At 39.8% G+C, this 15786-nt stretch overlaps 1 protein-coding gene across 2 annotated transcripts in view; it reads left to right on the plus strand.

Moving 5' to 3' along the window:
• The first annotated feature begins 1169 nt into the window (after positions 1 to 1169).
• The window catches only part of sh3d19 (SH3 domain containing 19), a 143872-nt gene continuing 129255 nt past the window's right edge, over positions 1170 to 15786 (plus strand). Inside the window, exon 1 of one of the 2 annotated variants that reach the window (XM_048600927.1) lies at positions 1170 to 1640. In XM_048600927.1, the coding sequence (XP_048456884.1) occupies positions 1517 to 1640 (124 nt within the window). In that variant the 5' untranslated portion in view covers positions 1170 to 1516. The remainder of the gene's footprint in view (positions 1641 to 15786) is intronic. The other variant, XM_048600920.1, reaches the window with a different exon arrangement.

Consider the following 15786-nt stretch of genomic DNA (forward strand, 5'->3'; position numbering starts at 1 on the left):
CTCCCCCTTTTCTGATGAAGGGTCTAGGCCCGAAACGTCAGCCTCTCTGCTCCTATGATGCTGCTTGGCCTGCTGTGTTCATCCAGCCCTGCACCTTGTTGTCTCGGATTCTCCAGCATCTGCAGTTCCTACTATCTCTGATGTGATTAGGAGTCTTTTTTTATATTATTCATTTATGGGATGTGGTCTAGATCTTGCTACATATGCACATTCCTGGTTGAGGAGGCAGTGTGAACAGTGCTGATCATTCAGTTAACATCCTCACTTTTGATTTTATGGTAGAGGGAATGCCATTGCTGAAGCAACTGAACATAGTTGAGCCTCAGACATGACCATGAGGAGCTCCTGAAGTGGTGTCCTGAAGCTGAGATAGTTGACCACCAAGAATAACCATAACCTTTTTGTACTAGGTATGATACCAAACAGTGTGGAGCTTTCCCCCTGAATTCCAATTCACTCCAGTTTGTTAGGACCCTTTGCTGCCACACTCAGACAAATACTGCCTTGATGACAAGGATAGTCTCTTTCTCACTTCACCTCTGGAATTTAGCTCTTTTGTCCATGTTGGAACCACAGTTTTAATGAGGTTTGGAGCTGAACATTGGTGAATAGTTTGTTCCTTTGTAAATCCAACTTGATATCACTGTGATGACACCCTTTCCATCACGTTACTGATGATCAAGAACTGATGAGGCAGTATTTGGCCAAGTTGGATTTGTCCTACTGTTTATGTACAGGACATACTTGTGCAATTTCCCACACTTCTGGGTAGATGCCAGTGTTGTAACTGTACCGCAGCAACTGAGCTAGTGGAGCGGCGAATTCTGGTGCACAAGTCTTCAGCACTATTGCAGCCATGTTGTCAGGGTCCATAGTCTTTGCACCGTACTGTATTGGGTGTCTTCAATCGTTTTTCAATAAACTAAAGTGAATTCAATTGGTTGAAGTCTGGAACCTGCCAGGCTGGGAACCTCAGGATGAGGTTGAGACAGCTCACTCACTGCGGCACAGCTGGCTGAAAATGGATGCATACATTTCAGCATTGTCTTTTTCAGGAGACAGTTTATCTACTGCTTGCAAAACAGTTTATTCCTGCAAAGGTTTCACACAGCATAGCCCGCTGAGTCATTGTAACCACAAATGTGTTACTTAATTCACAGAGAAACACATTGTATTTTTTTTAAAAGGTGTGTTCAGGTCAGAATCAAAGGTAAATCTCTGCCAACGATTTGGAAAAGTTACACAGTTGATTGTCACGTTTGGGGCTGGATGAAAATCAGCTCCAAGCGCTACCGCCACCTTTTGTTTTCGCTTAGCCACCCAGTTTCCTGTCGGCAGAGGAATATTTCGGAAGTTGCTGAAAAGGTAGCTACTTCCTCCGGTGTGGTGTTGAGGTGGAGGTTGTAGCTGCTGACTAGACTGGAAGCTGCGGGCTCTCTGTCTCTCTCTCTCTCTCTCTGTGTAATTGTGTTGTGTTGGCAGCGCTACCTCTGCTCTGCACACTAATATATTCCGTATGATGATGGCGGAAGCCTGGCTTGAGGAGGAAGAGGAGGAGGTGCGAGGGGCGATCGACAGGGACCCCGGCTCCAGACACAACTCCGCGGCTGCTGCTGGGCGGCTGGGCAGCTCGTCGGCAGGTAAAACCGGGAAGCTTCTCTATCGGTGCATGTCTCTCACTCTCTTCAAATCACCGTGAAATAAGAGTTTTACCAGATGTTATCTTTCAACTATTGAGTTTTTTTTGTTGTTGGCTGGTTTTTAAAAGGTCCTGTCACTTTTCCTCATGCTTGATAATTCCATTCAAGTTTTTGGTAAATTTAGGGCTATATTAATTATCGATATTTTAAACTGTGGGAAAACGGGATTGTGTGTCATGTTCCAAATACATCAAAATCCCCCGATGTATTTTTTTTCAGAACCAGACTAATTCCACGCCGACAGCTGCAGCCCTATTGACAAGTGACGGGCACTTTGTGTCTCTGGCAGTGAGAGGGGAGTGTTAGGGAGGGATTATAACGCAGTGCAACGAATTGAGTCACTGGGTTAAAAAAAACAGTAAAAAGATCATGGTGACTCATCAACAGTTTGTAACTCCCCTTTGATCCCGAGGTTCAGATTTATTCTCCTTTTGGGTTTATATCCATTGTTTTGTGTCAGTCGGCTGTTAACTGTTCGCAGTCGTTTTTTTTCGGTCGGGATGTGGTGATTATGAGTAAAATTATCAATTTTGAGGGATTCATTGTAGATCATTTTTAATCAATACATGTCCACGTTCGGACTTGAACCCTGATCTTCTGGCTCATAGGTAGGGACAGTACCACTGTCCACGAGAGGTTCAATGTGGACTTAGACAATGGGGACTGATAGGCCAGTGCACCGTATCTCTCCCGCCTCCCCACCCCAATCGCTGTATATTTTCATAATATACTGACTTGCGTGAGCAATGTGTCCTCCAGTCCTTTGTCTACATTTCTATTCTTTGTGTTAGCCAGGATAGTGATTGGAAGCAGATAGGAAGACAAAACATAATTGTGCTCAATCTTGTCTGTGTATGTAAAGTTCTGTGCAATTAAGCGACTGTATGGTTTTTATCCAAAATTACTGGATAACTATCAGCCAACTCAGCACTGTTGAACTGGGATATTAACAGATGTGCATACATTCCAAATCACTTGTATAACTGAATTGTACACTTGTTTCAGACACGTGCATTTACCTCATTTCAAAAAAATCCAAAGTATGGAAAACAAAACAACTCTTGAATTCTGGTCCGTTTGGCTGAGCCTTTGGAATTTAACTTCACCACCATAAAACTTTCCTGCATTTGAAAGTTCAGGACTATGTAACAGTAAGAGGTTAACATACTTGTTAGTAAATCAGGAAAACCAGACCACTATGCTCATTACATAATGATGGTTTGCACCTATCTGACTGTTAACTTTCTAAGAAAGATTGTTCAAGGTCATTTACTCCATCCTAACTCTCCTAAGTGTTTCTGGAACATGATTATTTTGTCACCTGTGTCCCTCTTGCCCATCATCCAACTGGCCACTCTTCATGTGTATGGGTTGTATCTGCAAAAAGGACAAGACACAGAATTCAGTCCTCTCCTTAAATGTATCTGCACAGAGTCATAATTACCATATGGGCCATTTTATAGAAATAGGAGCAGTAGTACAGGCAAATCTCCATCCTTTTCTCCTTCCCTAATGCAGCAACATTGAGCAATTGCAGCGCTCTACCTGTTGCTCTGAGAGTTACTGACATGAGGTCATATACTTCAACACTGATAGGAACTAGTACAAAACCTCTTGGATTGCATTGCTCAGTACTTGTACTTTAATTTCAGATCATTAAGAGAGCCCTCCAAAGGAACCTATTTGTTATTCTTTACTATTCAATATAATCATGACTGACTATCTTCTTCAATTCCACTTTCCAGTCCTTTGCCTGTCCCTTCATAGCCTTGGTATCAAAACAAATCAGGCTGTATCCCAAATGTAATCAATGATTGAGTATCCAAACACCCTCTTGGGACAAATAATCCTAAAGAGTCACAGTCTTTTGCGTGAAGAAGTGTAAAGAAGTTCAAAATGACTGATCTCTTATTCTGAGATCTTGACTCTTTGGTTCCCCTGACTGGGAGTAGAACTTTCTCCAAGCATCTATCCTATCAAATCCCTTAAGAATTTTAAATGTTTAATTGAGATCACTGGTCATGCTTCCAAACCCCAGGGAATATAGGCTTGGACTATTCATCTTTTCCTCATAGGACAATCTCCTCATCCTAGAAACCAGAAATTGAACTTTCATTGCATTCCCTCAAAGACAAATATATTCACCCTTCAACAGTAAGAAGACTGAAACTGTGTGCTGTGATCTAGATGTGGTCTCACCAAGACCCTATGTAATTCAGTGTGACTTTTTCACTATTTTATTTTGTTATTGAATTAATAAATGTAGTTAATGAATAATTATGAACGATTCTGTCATCTAGCACTTCTCATTTTATTATCCAGCTGAAATTTGTTTCTTTCAACTGGATGACTTATACAGATTTCCTCCGTTATCTTTCATTTATGTTTCCCTAACAAGACCTATCAAAATGATGAAAAATAAATTGAAAGATGTTACATTTGCACTGATCCTTCTTAATGACCTGTATTACCAGAATAAACTGCAGTGTTAACTCATGTTGAGATAAAGTTTCACAGGCACCATCACTAAGCAAATATCAATAGGCTGGTTAGTCAGAAGGAGCATCCAAACTCTAATCTCACCTAGGTCAGTAGATTCACTTTTCTTTGGAATCGGTGGAAGTAAGAGCAAAAAAGAGACCAGTTGTAGAACTGAAATTAGCAGAGATTTGTAATTAAACATAAGATTTCTGGTCTGAAGTAGGAAAAGAATATCCTGGAAATACTCAGCAAGTCTTGTAGCATCTGTGGAGAGAGAAACAGTTAACCTTTCAATTAATGAAGTTTTATCAAATGGTTCAACAATTCTGATTTTAATTTCAGGTTTCCAGCATCTATATCATTTATGCTATTTTGCTTTTGATCATTCTGGTTGCTAGATCTATACATAGCACATTTATAAATTGATTTATAAAGGAGCTTATGTCATTGAGATTATGTTATGTAAACTAACAATCCCTGATGTGCATCCTGATATTAATCTGTTTTGAGGAAATCTGATGTCTGAAGAAAGGGCAGGACTTAGAAACTTAATGGTAAGGTCCTGGGGAGTGTTGCTGAACAGAGAGACCTTGGAGTACAGGTTCATAGTTCCTTCAAAGTAGAGTCACAGGTAGACAGGATAGTGAAGAAGGTGTTTTGTATGCTTGCCTTTAGTGGTTAGTGCATTGAGTATAGGAGTTGGGAGGTCATGTTGCGGCTGTACAGGATATTGGTTAGGCCACTTTTGGAATATTGTGTACAATTCTCGTCTTCCTGCTATAGGAAGGATGTTATGAAACTTGAAAGGGTTCAGAAAAGCTTTACAAGGATGTTGCCAGAGTTGGAGGGTTTGAGCTATAGGGAGAAGCTGAATAGGCGGGGGCTATTTTCCCTGGAGCATTGGAAGCTGAGTGGTGACCTTTATAGAGGTTTATAAAATCATGAGGGACGGATAGGGTGATTAGCAAGGGCTTTTCCCTGGGGTGGGGGAGTCCAAAACTAGAGGGCATAGGTTTAAGGTGAGAGGGGAAAGATTTGAAAGGGACCTAAACGGCAACTTTTTCATGTAGAGGGTGGTATGTGTATGGAATGAGCTATCAGAAGAAGTGGTGGAAGTTGGTGCAATTACAACATTTAAAAGGCATCTAGATGGGTATATAAATAGGAAGGGTTTAGAGGGATATGGGTCAAATGTTTGCAAATGGGACTAGATTTATATAGGATATCTGGTCAGCATAGATGAGTTGGACCGAAGGGTCTGTTTCTGTGCTGTACATCTCTATGACTCCATAACCGTGATAAATTATGCAAGTGAAACACAAACAGTTTATATCATCATACTTTATTGCTTATAATTTATTTCTAAGACAGATCTCGGATTCTTATTACCTTCCTGAAAGTTTACCATTATGGTCTGCATTTGACATAACTCTCATGATGACAAAGATGACAGCAAAATGAAATATTTATGTCTGTAAAAAAGGTGTAGCAGGAAGTAATGGTTTTAGTTTGAAATAATTACAGTTTTACAAATACAATACTGTGTATCAGACAATGCGTAATGTATTTGCTACTTGCTCACTTGAGGTGAAGCTTGGGCTGTGAGGCACCATATGCTTAAGCCTTCGATCACTGTTGTCTTTATTTCCCTTTAATCTGTGCCATACTGCCATTGATTCAATTAGCAGTTAACAGTTAAACGGCTTATATCACTCGTGGTTCATGAGGTACGGAACACTTTCCTTCAACTTTACAAATTTGACTTTTGAGCCAGCTCTTTATTGTAACTTGCATTGCTTTTTTTAGTTGACCTCATGCCTTTTACAATATAAATATTATGCAGCATTTTGCCACCACTAGCTATTTTTCTACTTATACTGTCACCACTGAAGTAGGCTCCATTATTAATCTTCTACTCCTTCAGTTTTATATGATACTCTATTGTTGAAAACATAGACTGTACAATGCAACATTTCCTTCAACAGTAACAGCTTGCAATTGTATTACTTCTGGAACATAGTACGTGTCCTGAAGCATTGCACAAGATAGCAGTAGAGAATAGCTAAAATAAATCAAAGAACTGTGGATACTGGAAATCTGTAGCAGAAACAGAACTGAAGAAGGGTCACTAGACTCAAAACATCAACTCTGCTTTCTCTTCACTGATACTGCCAGACATGCTGAGTTTCCCCAAAAAATTATTTTTGATGGAAAAAAGCTAGTTAGCTGAGATAATAAAAAGCAAAATGGAAGTGTCTTCTGAAGGCAGGAGGGGTTGATAATGCAGAGGGGCTTTGCGAGAAAGTTCAAAGCACAGAGAAAAGATGGCTGACAAATTGTTGCTCTTTTGAAAATAAAGGAGAAGGTCTGAGCGCATGGGGCTGGAAGAGGTTACTGGAAAAGGATTTGTAAATGCATTCAAGGATTTTAAATCCTTTGTGGGGGAACCTAAAATGAGTTGCTGAACAACTGTAAGCAGCTGATTGCTGCCGTGACTGGCTTACAGAGAGGCAAGCAGGTGCTGTTTTAGTTCTATACCAACAACGGTTTGGACTGAATGGTCTGTTTTACTTGCTGTATGACTTTATGACTCTATATAAGAGGTAACTACAGTTCACGGGGTTATGATGTACGTTCATATCAAGCTCCAGAGTTTAGGGCAAGTTGTGTGGTATTGTGCTGTTCAAACGTTCTGCTACCTTCTATTCATCTTAGCCTAATGCTCAACTAATGACTAACCTCCTTGGGAGTAAGTAAAGTCTTTGTGGGCTTAGAACCTCATACTTTGTCTCCAATGTTTCTACAACTCAGAACTATGCCACTCACTATTGTTGGTTGCTTGTTCAGTCATGACATTTTGTTTTCGAGAAAGCTTCCCTAGATCAAATGCTGCTTTCAAAAATGTTTTCAAAATCCTTACTTTCTACTGTTTCTTTAGTTCTAACATATTATATCCCTCCCTGCCTTCTCTTTGTTCAAATTTCCCTGTTTTCTATTCTTCAATTTAAAGTGCCTTGCACCATTTTTCACAAAAGTACTAAAGAAGTATATGTTTTGAAGGCTGATGTTTTCTTTATCTTGCTCCTTTTGTAAGAATATTAGAACTTGACACCAGTTGTAAACCTTTTATAGTGTTTGACCAAGTTTAGACAGATGCATTGTTTTTATGCTGTATATGTCCAGAGAATCTGTTGTTATCCCTGTGGAGACTGAGTGAAATATACATGTATTTTCTTTTCCTGTGACTGGCGAGAAGAATCACACAATAAGCTTTGAAATTTTATGACAGTCACTGCAACAAACATACTCAAGGCAAGTTGTTTAAAGGCTATCCAGTAGGCAGCTTATCTAGAGAAAGGATCCTCCATTTAACTTAATGACTGGAAATCCTCCACAGTTTTACTAGACTCCCTCCCTTAAGTGGATACTTTATTCTCTAGGAACTAGTCTAAAGCTATTCTTACCTACCAGTGGTTTTGTTCCGAAATAACCTTTTTTAGCTGGGTAAGTTCTACTCCACAATTTGACTTTAACACGGAAGGTTACCCTTGAAATTCCTCCTTCAGCCAAAGCTAGGCAAATCTTTGAGCCTCATTTAAATCCTCTGAGACTTGGTCCCTTTAATTTCATCAGAAATTCTCACCCATATTCTGTGAGGTGGACAATAGAGATTAGCTGTCTGTAACTCACTGCTCTCCAGGTCTTAGATTCTTGCAGCTTCTATATCTCTGAAGTTCAGGCGTCTCTTGGGAAAACCATGACTTGATTGTACAGTGGCTTCCTATGTCCAACTCATTGCTAAAGCCCATTCCTATTACACGTTGAATCATATGGCCATGTATTCCAGACTGAACTAATTAGCTAACCTTTAGGCCCCCAACTTCATTCTGTCTATTCTGTCTTGAAATCAAGTAGATAATTAAATGAGAATTTGATTTATTGCTATTTGCCTTCTGTTATGTGTTGCAGAAGATTACCCTTCTTCCTTAGTGCAGTTTGTACAATTTTTCAGGATCCTTTACTAAAAGATGACTTAATTATGTTCAGTCTCGATAACTATGTCAATAATGACACAGTTATTGTTGACAGTCGCTGTGATTTTTGAAGTTGATTAGGTATAAGATAATAGTTGAGGTTAAATCTTGTTACAATTATTCTCAAGTGACTTCAGCATTTTCTTTTTTTTTAGAATTAGATATTACACTATCAATAGGATGTTGACTTTTAAACAGAGTTTCTCAACCACTTTGTTCTGGTCTTAACTTTGGATCTTCATTCTTTGTTATAGGTTTTTTTTTCATTGTCCAGGTCAGTAAGGAAAATCTCAGTCACTTAAAGAACTGAATCACACCTTTCCCTTAACTACTAAGAATTTCCTTAAGGTCAATCAAAAAATGCTGATACTCCTTTCTAGCAAGTTCAAAAATTAATTCAAATTCCTTACCTCCCTGCGTGAATTTTGCTCAATCCTTCTGTCACAACAACAACAGCTTTGATGTTCTGAAATTTTACATTCCAGAAATCAAATTCACCATGGTAGTTCCATAGTATTGGTACAAGTTACGACTAACTCATGTTATTTTTAAATTGTCTTCATCGGCTGGGAGAGTTGCCCTATGGTCTGCTGTGACCTTAGTGTCAGGTTTTGCCTGCAGACTTAATTCAGACAGTTTCAATTTGTTTCCAAGAGTTTGTAATTCTTATTCTAACGTTTCAGTGTTTTTTAAGAGTAGTTGTACACTTGGTCACAGATTTCTTTATTTCTGGATGCATTTTCAGTTATGACCACTTTGTTGGACTTGTCTGACTTTACTGGAGATGGCAGGACTTTGTGTCCAGCAAGGTCATTTCCGAGAAGACACCAACATCAGTAAAAGGCAACTTCACACAAGTCTCCACAATCAAAATATCAAAATTCAAATAGAATTTTAAATTAATGTTAATGCATTGGTGGTTAAATGACCTGCATGATTTGGTTAATCAAAATATTCCTAAATAGCATTCCTTCTATCCATGAAACAAGCATACCAATAAATATTGTAGGAAATTACAGGTCACGTCAATCACTGATGGTGATAGGACACAATGAGTTTGGAGAGTAGTAAAACTGTGGAGGATTTCCAGTCATTTTAAAAGTTAACTGGGGGATCCTTTCTATAGAGAATAGCCCATAGAATAGCTTTTAGACATCTTGCTTTTAGTATCCTATCACTGTCAGCGATTGACGTGACCATAACACCATAAGACATAGAGGCCAATCGAGTCTGCTCCGCCATTCAATCATGGCTGATAAGTTCCTCAACCCCATTCTCCTGCTTTCTCCCCGTAACCCTTGATCCCCTTGACAATCAAGAACCTATCTATTTCAGTCTTAAATGTACTCAATGCCCTGGCCTCCACAGCCTTCTGTGACAGTGAATTCCATAGATTCACCACTCTCTAGCTGAAGAAGTTTCTCCTTATCTCCGTTCTAAAAGGTCTTCCCTTTACTGTGCCCTCGGGTCCTAGTCTCTCGTACCAATGGAAGCATCTTCCCAACATCCACTCTGTCCAGGCCATTCAGTATTCTGAAGGTTTCAATTACATCCCCCCTCATCCTTCTAAACTCCAATGACCATAGTCCCAGAGTCCTCAAACATTCCTCATATGTTAAGCTTTCCAATCCTGGGACCATTCTCGTGAACCTCCTCTGAACCTGCTCCAGAGCCAGTACATCCTTCCTGAGATATGGGGCCCAAAACTGCACACAATACTCCAAATGTGGCCTGACCAGGGCCTTATAAAGCCTCAGGAGTACATCCCTGCTTTTATATTCAAGTCCTCTCAAAATAAATGCCAATATTGCATTTGCCTTCCTGACTACTGGCTCAACCTGCAAGTTTACCTTGAGAGAATCCTGGACTAGAACTCCCAAGTCTCTTTGCACTTCAGGCTTCTGAATTTTCTTCCCATTTAGAAAATAGTCCAGCTTTTATTCTTCTTACCAAAGTGCATGACCTCACACTTTCCCATGTTGTACTCCATCTGCCACTTCTTTGCCCACTCTCCTAACCTGTCCAAATCCTTCTGCAGCCTCCCTACCTCCTCAATACTACCTGTTCCTTCACCTATCTTCGTATCATCTGCAAACTTAGCCAGAATGCCCACAGTTCCTTCATCTAGATCATTAATGTATGAAGTGAAAAGTTGTGGTCCCAACACTGACCCTTGCGGAACACTACTTGTCACCAGCTACCATCCCGAGAAAGACTCTTTTATCCCCGCTCTCTGTTTTCTGCCAGGCAGCCAATTTTCTATCCATGCTAGCACCTTCCCTCTAACACCATGGGCCCTTATCTTACTCAGCAGCCTCCTGTGTGGCACCTTATCAAAGGTCTTCTTGAAGTCCAGGTAGATAACATCATTGGCCCTCCTTGGTCTACCCTGCTCGTTATTTCCTCAAATAATTCTAGCAGATTTGTTAGGCATGACCTCCCCTTGATGAAACCATGCTGACTTTGCCCTACTTTACCATACACCTCCAAATATTCAGAAATCTTATCCTTTACAATGGACTCCAAAATCTTACCCACGATCGAGGTTAGACTAATCGGCCTGTAATTTTCTGTCTTTTGCCTTATTCCCTTTTTAAACAGAGGTGTCATGTTAGCAATTTTCCAGTTCTCTGGGATCCTCCCAGACTCTAGCGTTTCCTGAAAGATCACCACTAAAGCTTCCACTATCTCTTCAGCTATCTCCTTTAGAACTCTGGGGTGTAGTCCATCTGGTCCAGGTGATTTATCCACCTTCAGGCCAATCAGTTTTACTAGCATCTTTTCCTTGGTGATGACCACCATACTCAGCTCTGCCCCTGACTGTCTTGAATTTTTGGGAGATTACTCGTGTCTTCCACCTGAAGACTGACACAAAGTAATTACTCCGTTCCTCAGCCACTTCCTTGATCCCCACTACTATCTCTCCACTGGACCTGCATCTCCTAGAATATTTAGTTGTTTGCTGGCTTCATGGACAAAGCTATGGAGACCTCACCTGTGAATACGGGGTGACACGGTGGTTCAGTGGTTAGCACTGTTGCATCACAGCACCATGTACCCGGGTTCGATTCCAGCCTCAGGCAACTGTCTGTGTGGAGTTTGTACGTTTTTCCCATGTCTGCGTGGGTTTCCTCTGGGTGCTCCGGTTTCCTCTCACAGTCCAAAGATGTGCAGGTTAGGTGGATTGGCCATGCTAAATTGCCCATAGTGACCAGAGATGTTTAGGTTAGGTGGGTTAGCCATGGGGAATGCAGGGTTACAAGGATAGGGTAGGGGGTGGGTCTGGGTGGGATGCTGTTCGTAGGATTGTGTGGACTCGATGATCCAAATGGCCTATTCTCCCACTGTAGAATTACTATTCTATGAACACAAAATACTTTTAGTCCCTGATGTTTTGATTTTTACCAATAGCAAATACATTTGACGCTGCTGGTTTGTCATTAGTGCCACCAACTTGTCTAACTATTCCTGTAGTAATGCCATACATGCTCACAGATGTTACCACTTTGTATTTAAATCCCAGCAATATGCCTTCGCATAGCTTCTCTTCTGGCAAAAGTAACAAGGGGTTTGAATCATATTTATCCTCCATACACTCTTTTGACTTGTGAGAAGGCAAGGTTTTCTCATTTTTGCTATTCCCCTTGTTGTGATTAAGTGATCTTTTCATGATCATTTCACTTATCTCTCCACTTTCTGTGTGGCTTGCAAATAAAGCTTAATTGCCATCTGTGTGTATACAGGATAGTTTGTAGCTAACAGATATTGTAGCATCATCTTGTCTTAGAAAGTTTATGGTCTTTTAGTGGGAACGTACTGTGAAAGAGATGCTGTATTTAAATTCTTCTCTTAACAACATCTCTTAAGAGTTTCAAAATCTTGCTCAAGCTGCATAGCTGTACAGTGCTCAAATTTCATTTACTTTTCCCTAGAGAATTCTACAAATATCTGATTCTGTCTCTTCCTCAGATTTCTAAACATCTGCCTGTAACTTTTTGGCAGTAACTCTAAACATTGAGCACAGCAGTCTTAACCTATCATAGTCTACAGCCTGTTCACCTGAAAATGCTTTGAAACAAAAGTGTTATGGGCAGCATGGTGACTCAGTGGTTAGCACTGCTGCCTCACAGTGCCAGGGACCCGGGTTTTATTCCAATCTCAGGTGACTGTCTGTGTGGAGTTTGCACATCCTCCCCGTGTCTGCGTGCGTTTCCTCCCACAGTCCAAAGGTGTGCAGGGTTAGGTGGATTGGCCATGCTAAATTGCCCATAGTTCCCAGGGATGTTTAGGTTAGGTGTGTTAGACATGGGAAATGAGGTTTAGGGGAATGGGTCTGGCTGGGATGCTTTTCAGAGGGGCGGTGTGGACATGTTGGGCTGAATGGCCGCTTTCCACACTGTAAGGATTCTATGATCTATGAACTTCTATTCTGTCCAAATTCCTCCATATTGTTGTAACTTTGTAGCAATTTAGCCAAACAGTACAAGATAAATTCAAAACTTTTCTGACCAAATTTAGATGATAAACAAATATTCTTGGCCAGATCAAACCCATGAATTGAAACTAACTCATTGTCATGTCCTCCTGCTACTTGTTTGCACAAATTGAAGTCTTTCTGTGTCCACTTCAAAATTTTGCAATTTAAGACTTTCCTATTTGAATTTCTTCCTGTTTTCTCTTTGAAACACAAAGCATTCCTGCTGTTTGAATTCAAGTTTTTTTTTTATTTTTCTTGCTTTCTCAAGTTCCATTTGCAACCAAATCCTCACCAAGTCAATCTGAGTGCCATCTAGATTTTGTTCCTTCCTCGAAGTTTAGCAATTGACTACAAAGATTTCTGCCTCTTTAGCACTTCTTTTAAGACTGAAGGCAACTTTTCTGCTCTCACTTTTAAAATAACTTTTGTTAACTGTTGTAAGACACCCAAAAACAGGTCAATCATGCAAAGAATACTTCCCTAATGGGCATAACTACATCACCTTTTGATGAATATCACAAAAATCACTTTTTCGTTTAAACTCCACAAAATCCTGGTGACTTTCAGTCTGTGGATTCAGAATCCCCAATTTATTACTTCTGGTAGAGTCTGTTAAGTTTAAAAAAAAGTCTTGATTTGAATTTTGAGTGACTGAACAGAAGGATCACATAATGAGATTTGAAGTTTTAAGATTTTGTTGTAGTAAACAAATTAAAACCAACATTGTCTGAACACTGTTTGAGAGGAACCTTCCTTTTAACTTTTTTAAAAATGACTGGAAATCCCCTCCACAGTTACATAGTCCCTTATATGAACACTAATTGTCCAGGAACATGTCCAAACTTGCTTCCTTTTTCTTTCTCCAACTGGCTATCTTCCAATTTCCAAAAGGACTTATAACAGTGAGTGTAGCCCTGAAAATTCGTCCCTCTTGCTTCATTTTATGTCTTCACTGACATGATCTCTTCAATAATCAAGCTCTCTCCCCACACATTCTGTGTGGTAAGCAATTGACTCAAATTGCCTTTCTTTCTGCTCATTCAGAAATTGGAATTTTGTGCTTGAGAGATTAAGGACTGTTTCAGGAAAACCAGCAAGCTGATCCTACAATGGTTTCCTGTGGGCTATTCCTAAATCATAGTTCCATTGGCAACTTGAATCATGTGGCAACTTGAATCATACATCTAGATAGAAATGCTCTAGCTAGCTATCCTTTAGACCCTCAACTCCATCGATCTAGAAATTAAATAGACAGTATAATGTATAACTCTTTCGTAAAACTAGGCTTTCCTAATACCTCCCTGTGACACTTGGAGCACAAAAGCTGTGGTTTATAGATTTAAATATCTCGCACCTTCCTTTTGCTAAAACAGTCTTGCCACATACATCCCTCTGCCTGAAGCTATCCAAATATCTTGTTGCAGGATTCAGAGCAGGTCACATGATCCATTCATTCCTTCATTTGACCCTAAATTGAAGACAGTCTTAAAAGCATCTTATAAATTTCCTATTTGTATCAGAATAGATCCAATATTCTTGAGTGGATTTGTAGCTCGGGTTGTGATTGCTGTGGTCGGTTCAGTTGCTCCAATGGCGGCTGCACTGCTGATGTTACCCAGCAGGGTAATGAAACGTCTGCAAACTAATGAACCAGCTCAGCGAGCGAACCAATCACAGAATAGATCCAATTATCCAATTATTGCTCCACATAAAGATGTAACCTTCATCCCACATTTCAATCCTGACACTTCATAAATTGTCAAAAAAAGCTCAAGGCCTTTATAGATCGCTAGTCTTGCACACTATATTAGATGGTCATTACATCCTGATAACAGTTAATGTGAATAAAATCCATAAATGAGAGGGTTACAACAAAATATTAAGTACCAATTTGCTCATCATCTAGTGTGATCTTCCCCCTTTCTGCTCAGTTTCTTATCACTATCTTGGATCCATTATGTTGTCCCAAAAAAACAACAACTGGCACAAATCTCATGCTACACTTTCAGCAGAAATGACATAACATAGTCAGGTATATTGTATTCTGAGACACAATTACTAAAGCACCCTGGAAAAAATAATAGCAACCATTTCTTTATTTGTAACCATAATATAAATTCACAAGCAACTTATAAGTAGAGGGAAGGCAAAATTATACTTGTGGGACATTAAGCTAGATCCTAATTCTACATGCAAATGACGAGGATACCTCACACTCATCCCATAGGAACCATCAAGTATGGAATTCCCTTGACAATATCAATAAGATGGGAAGTTATTGCAAGGAGGCATTATAGTTGTGAGTTTTTCTTGTACCATTTGGAGTCTTGAACATATTACTACTAACCTTGGTACTTAATAAAGGAAGGAAATCATGTTAAAAGTCTCTCTTTTAAGTTTTTAAGAGAATAATACAATGTCACATGAATTGCTGTTTTGTAATTGATCCTGGCCTATGTGAAACCATCAAATTTAGCCACTGTAGTACTGCTTATCTGTACTTATCTGTTATTTCTACAATGCTGTTGACCTCCTTAATCGTAATGTCTGACTGAGATGATTACATAAGTAGCTGAAGCTTATGGACTAGAAGGTTCTAGATTTGATCCCCTGATGGTGATGAACCCATTAATCGGAGCTGGCATAGTATTTCCTCAATTTACTTCAAGGAAAATTGGCTGAGGAGGGCAAAATCCATTAGAAGGATTCCCTACATTCACTGTCTGTAGGGTCTCTGTAGGAAACATGAGTGTGTCCATGTCAATGAAGACAAGATAGAGCTTTGTTATAGTGATACCTGCTGTTGAATAGTTAGGCAGCTACAATATGCTGTGTGGTGGGGTTACCGGATGCTAGACAGCGTCAGTGAAACCATACTATGTCAAGTGAACTTTTAAATTGATCAGGAAAACCAGCAAGATAGTGAAAGCGCAATTCAAAAGTATTTGTGAACGTCAGCAGGGCCCCTCCTTTGTAGATTGCTATTTACTAACAAATTATTCTGTTTGAAGGAGTGTGCATTGTACCCTTTGTACTCGGTGACTCGGTGACTCACTTCCAAGCATATTTCACATTTACTTTGAAGCAGTACTAG

Source organism: Rhincodon typus, chromosome 1 (assembly GCF_021869965.1).
Source record: "Rhincodon typus isolate 14 chromosome 1, sRhiTyp1.1, whole genome shotgun sequence".
Taxonomy (NCBI): domain Eukaryota; kingdom Metazoa; phylum Chordata; class Chondrichthyes; order Orectolobiformes; family Rhincodontidae; genus Rhincodon; species Rhincodon typus.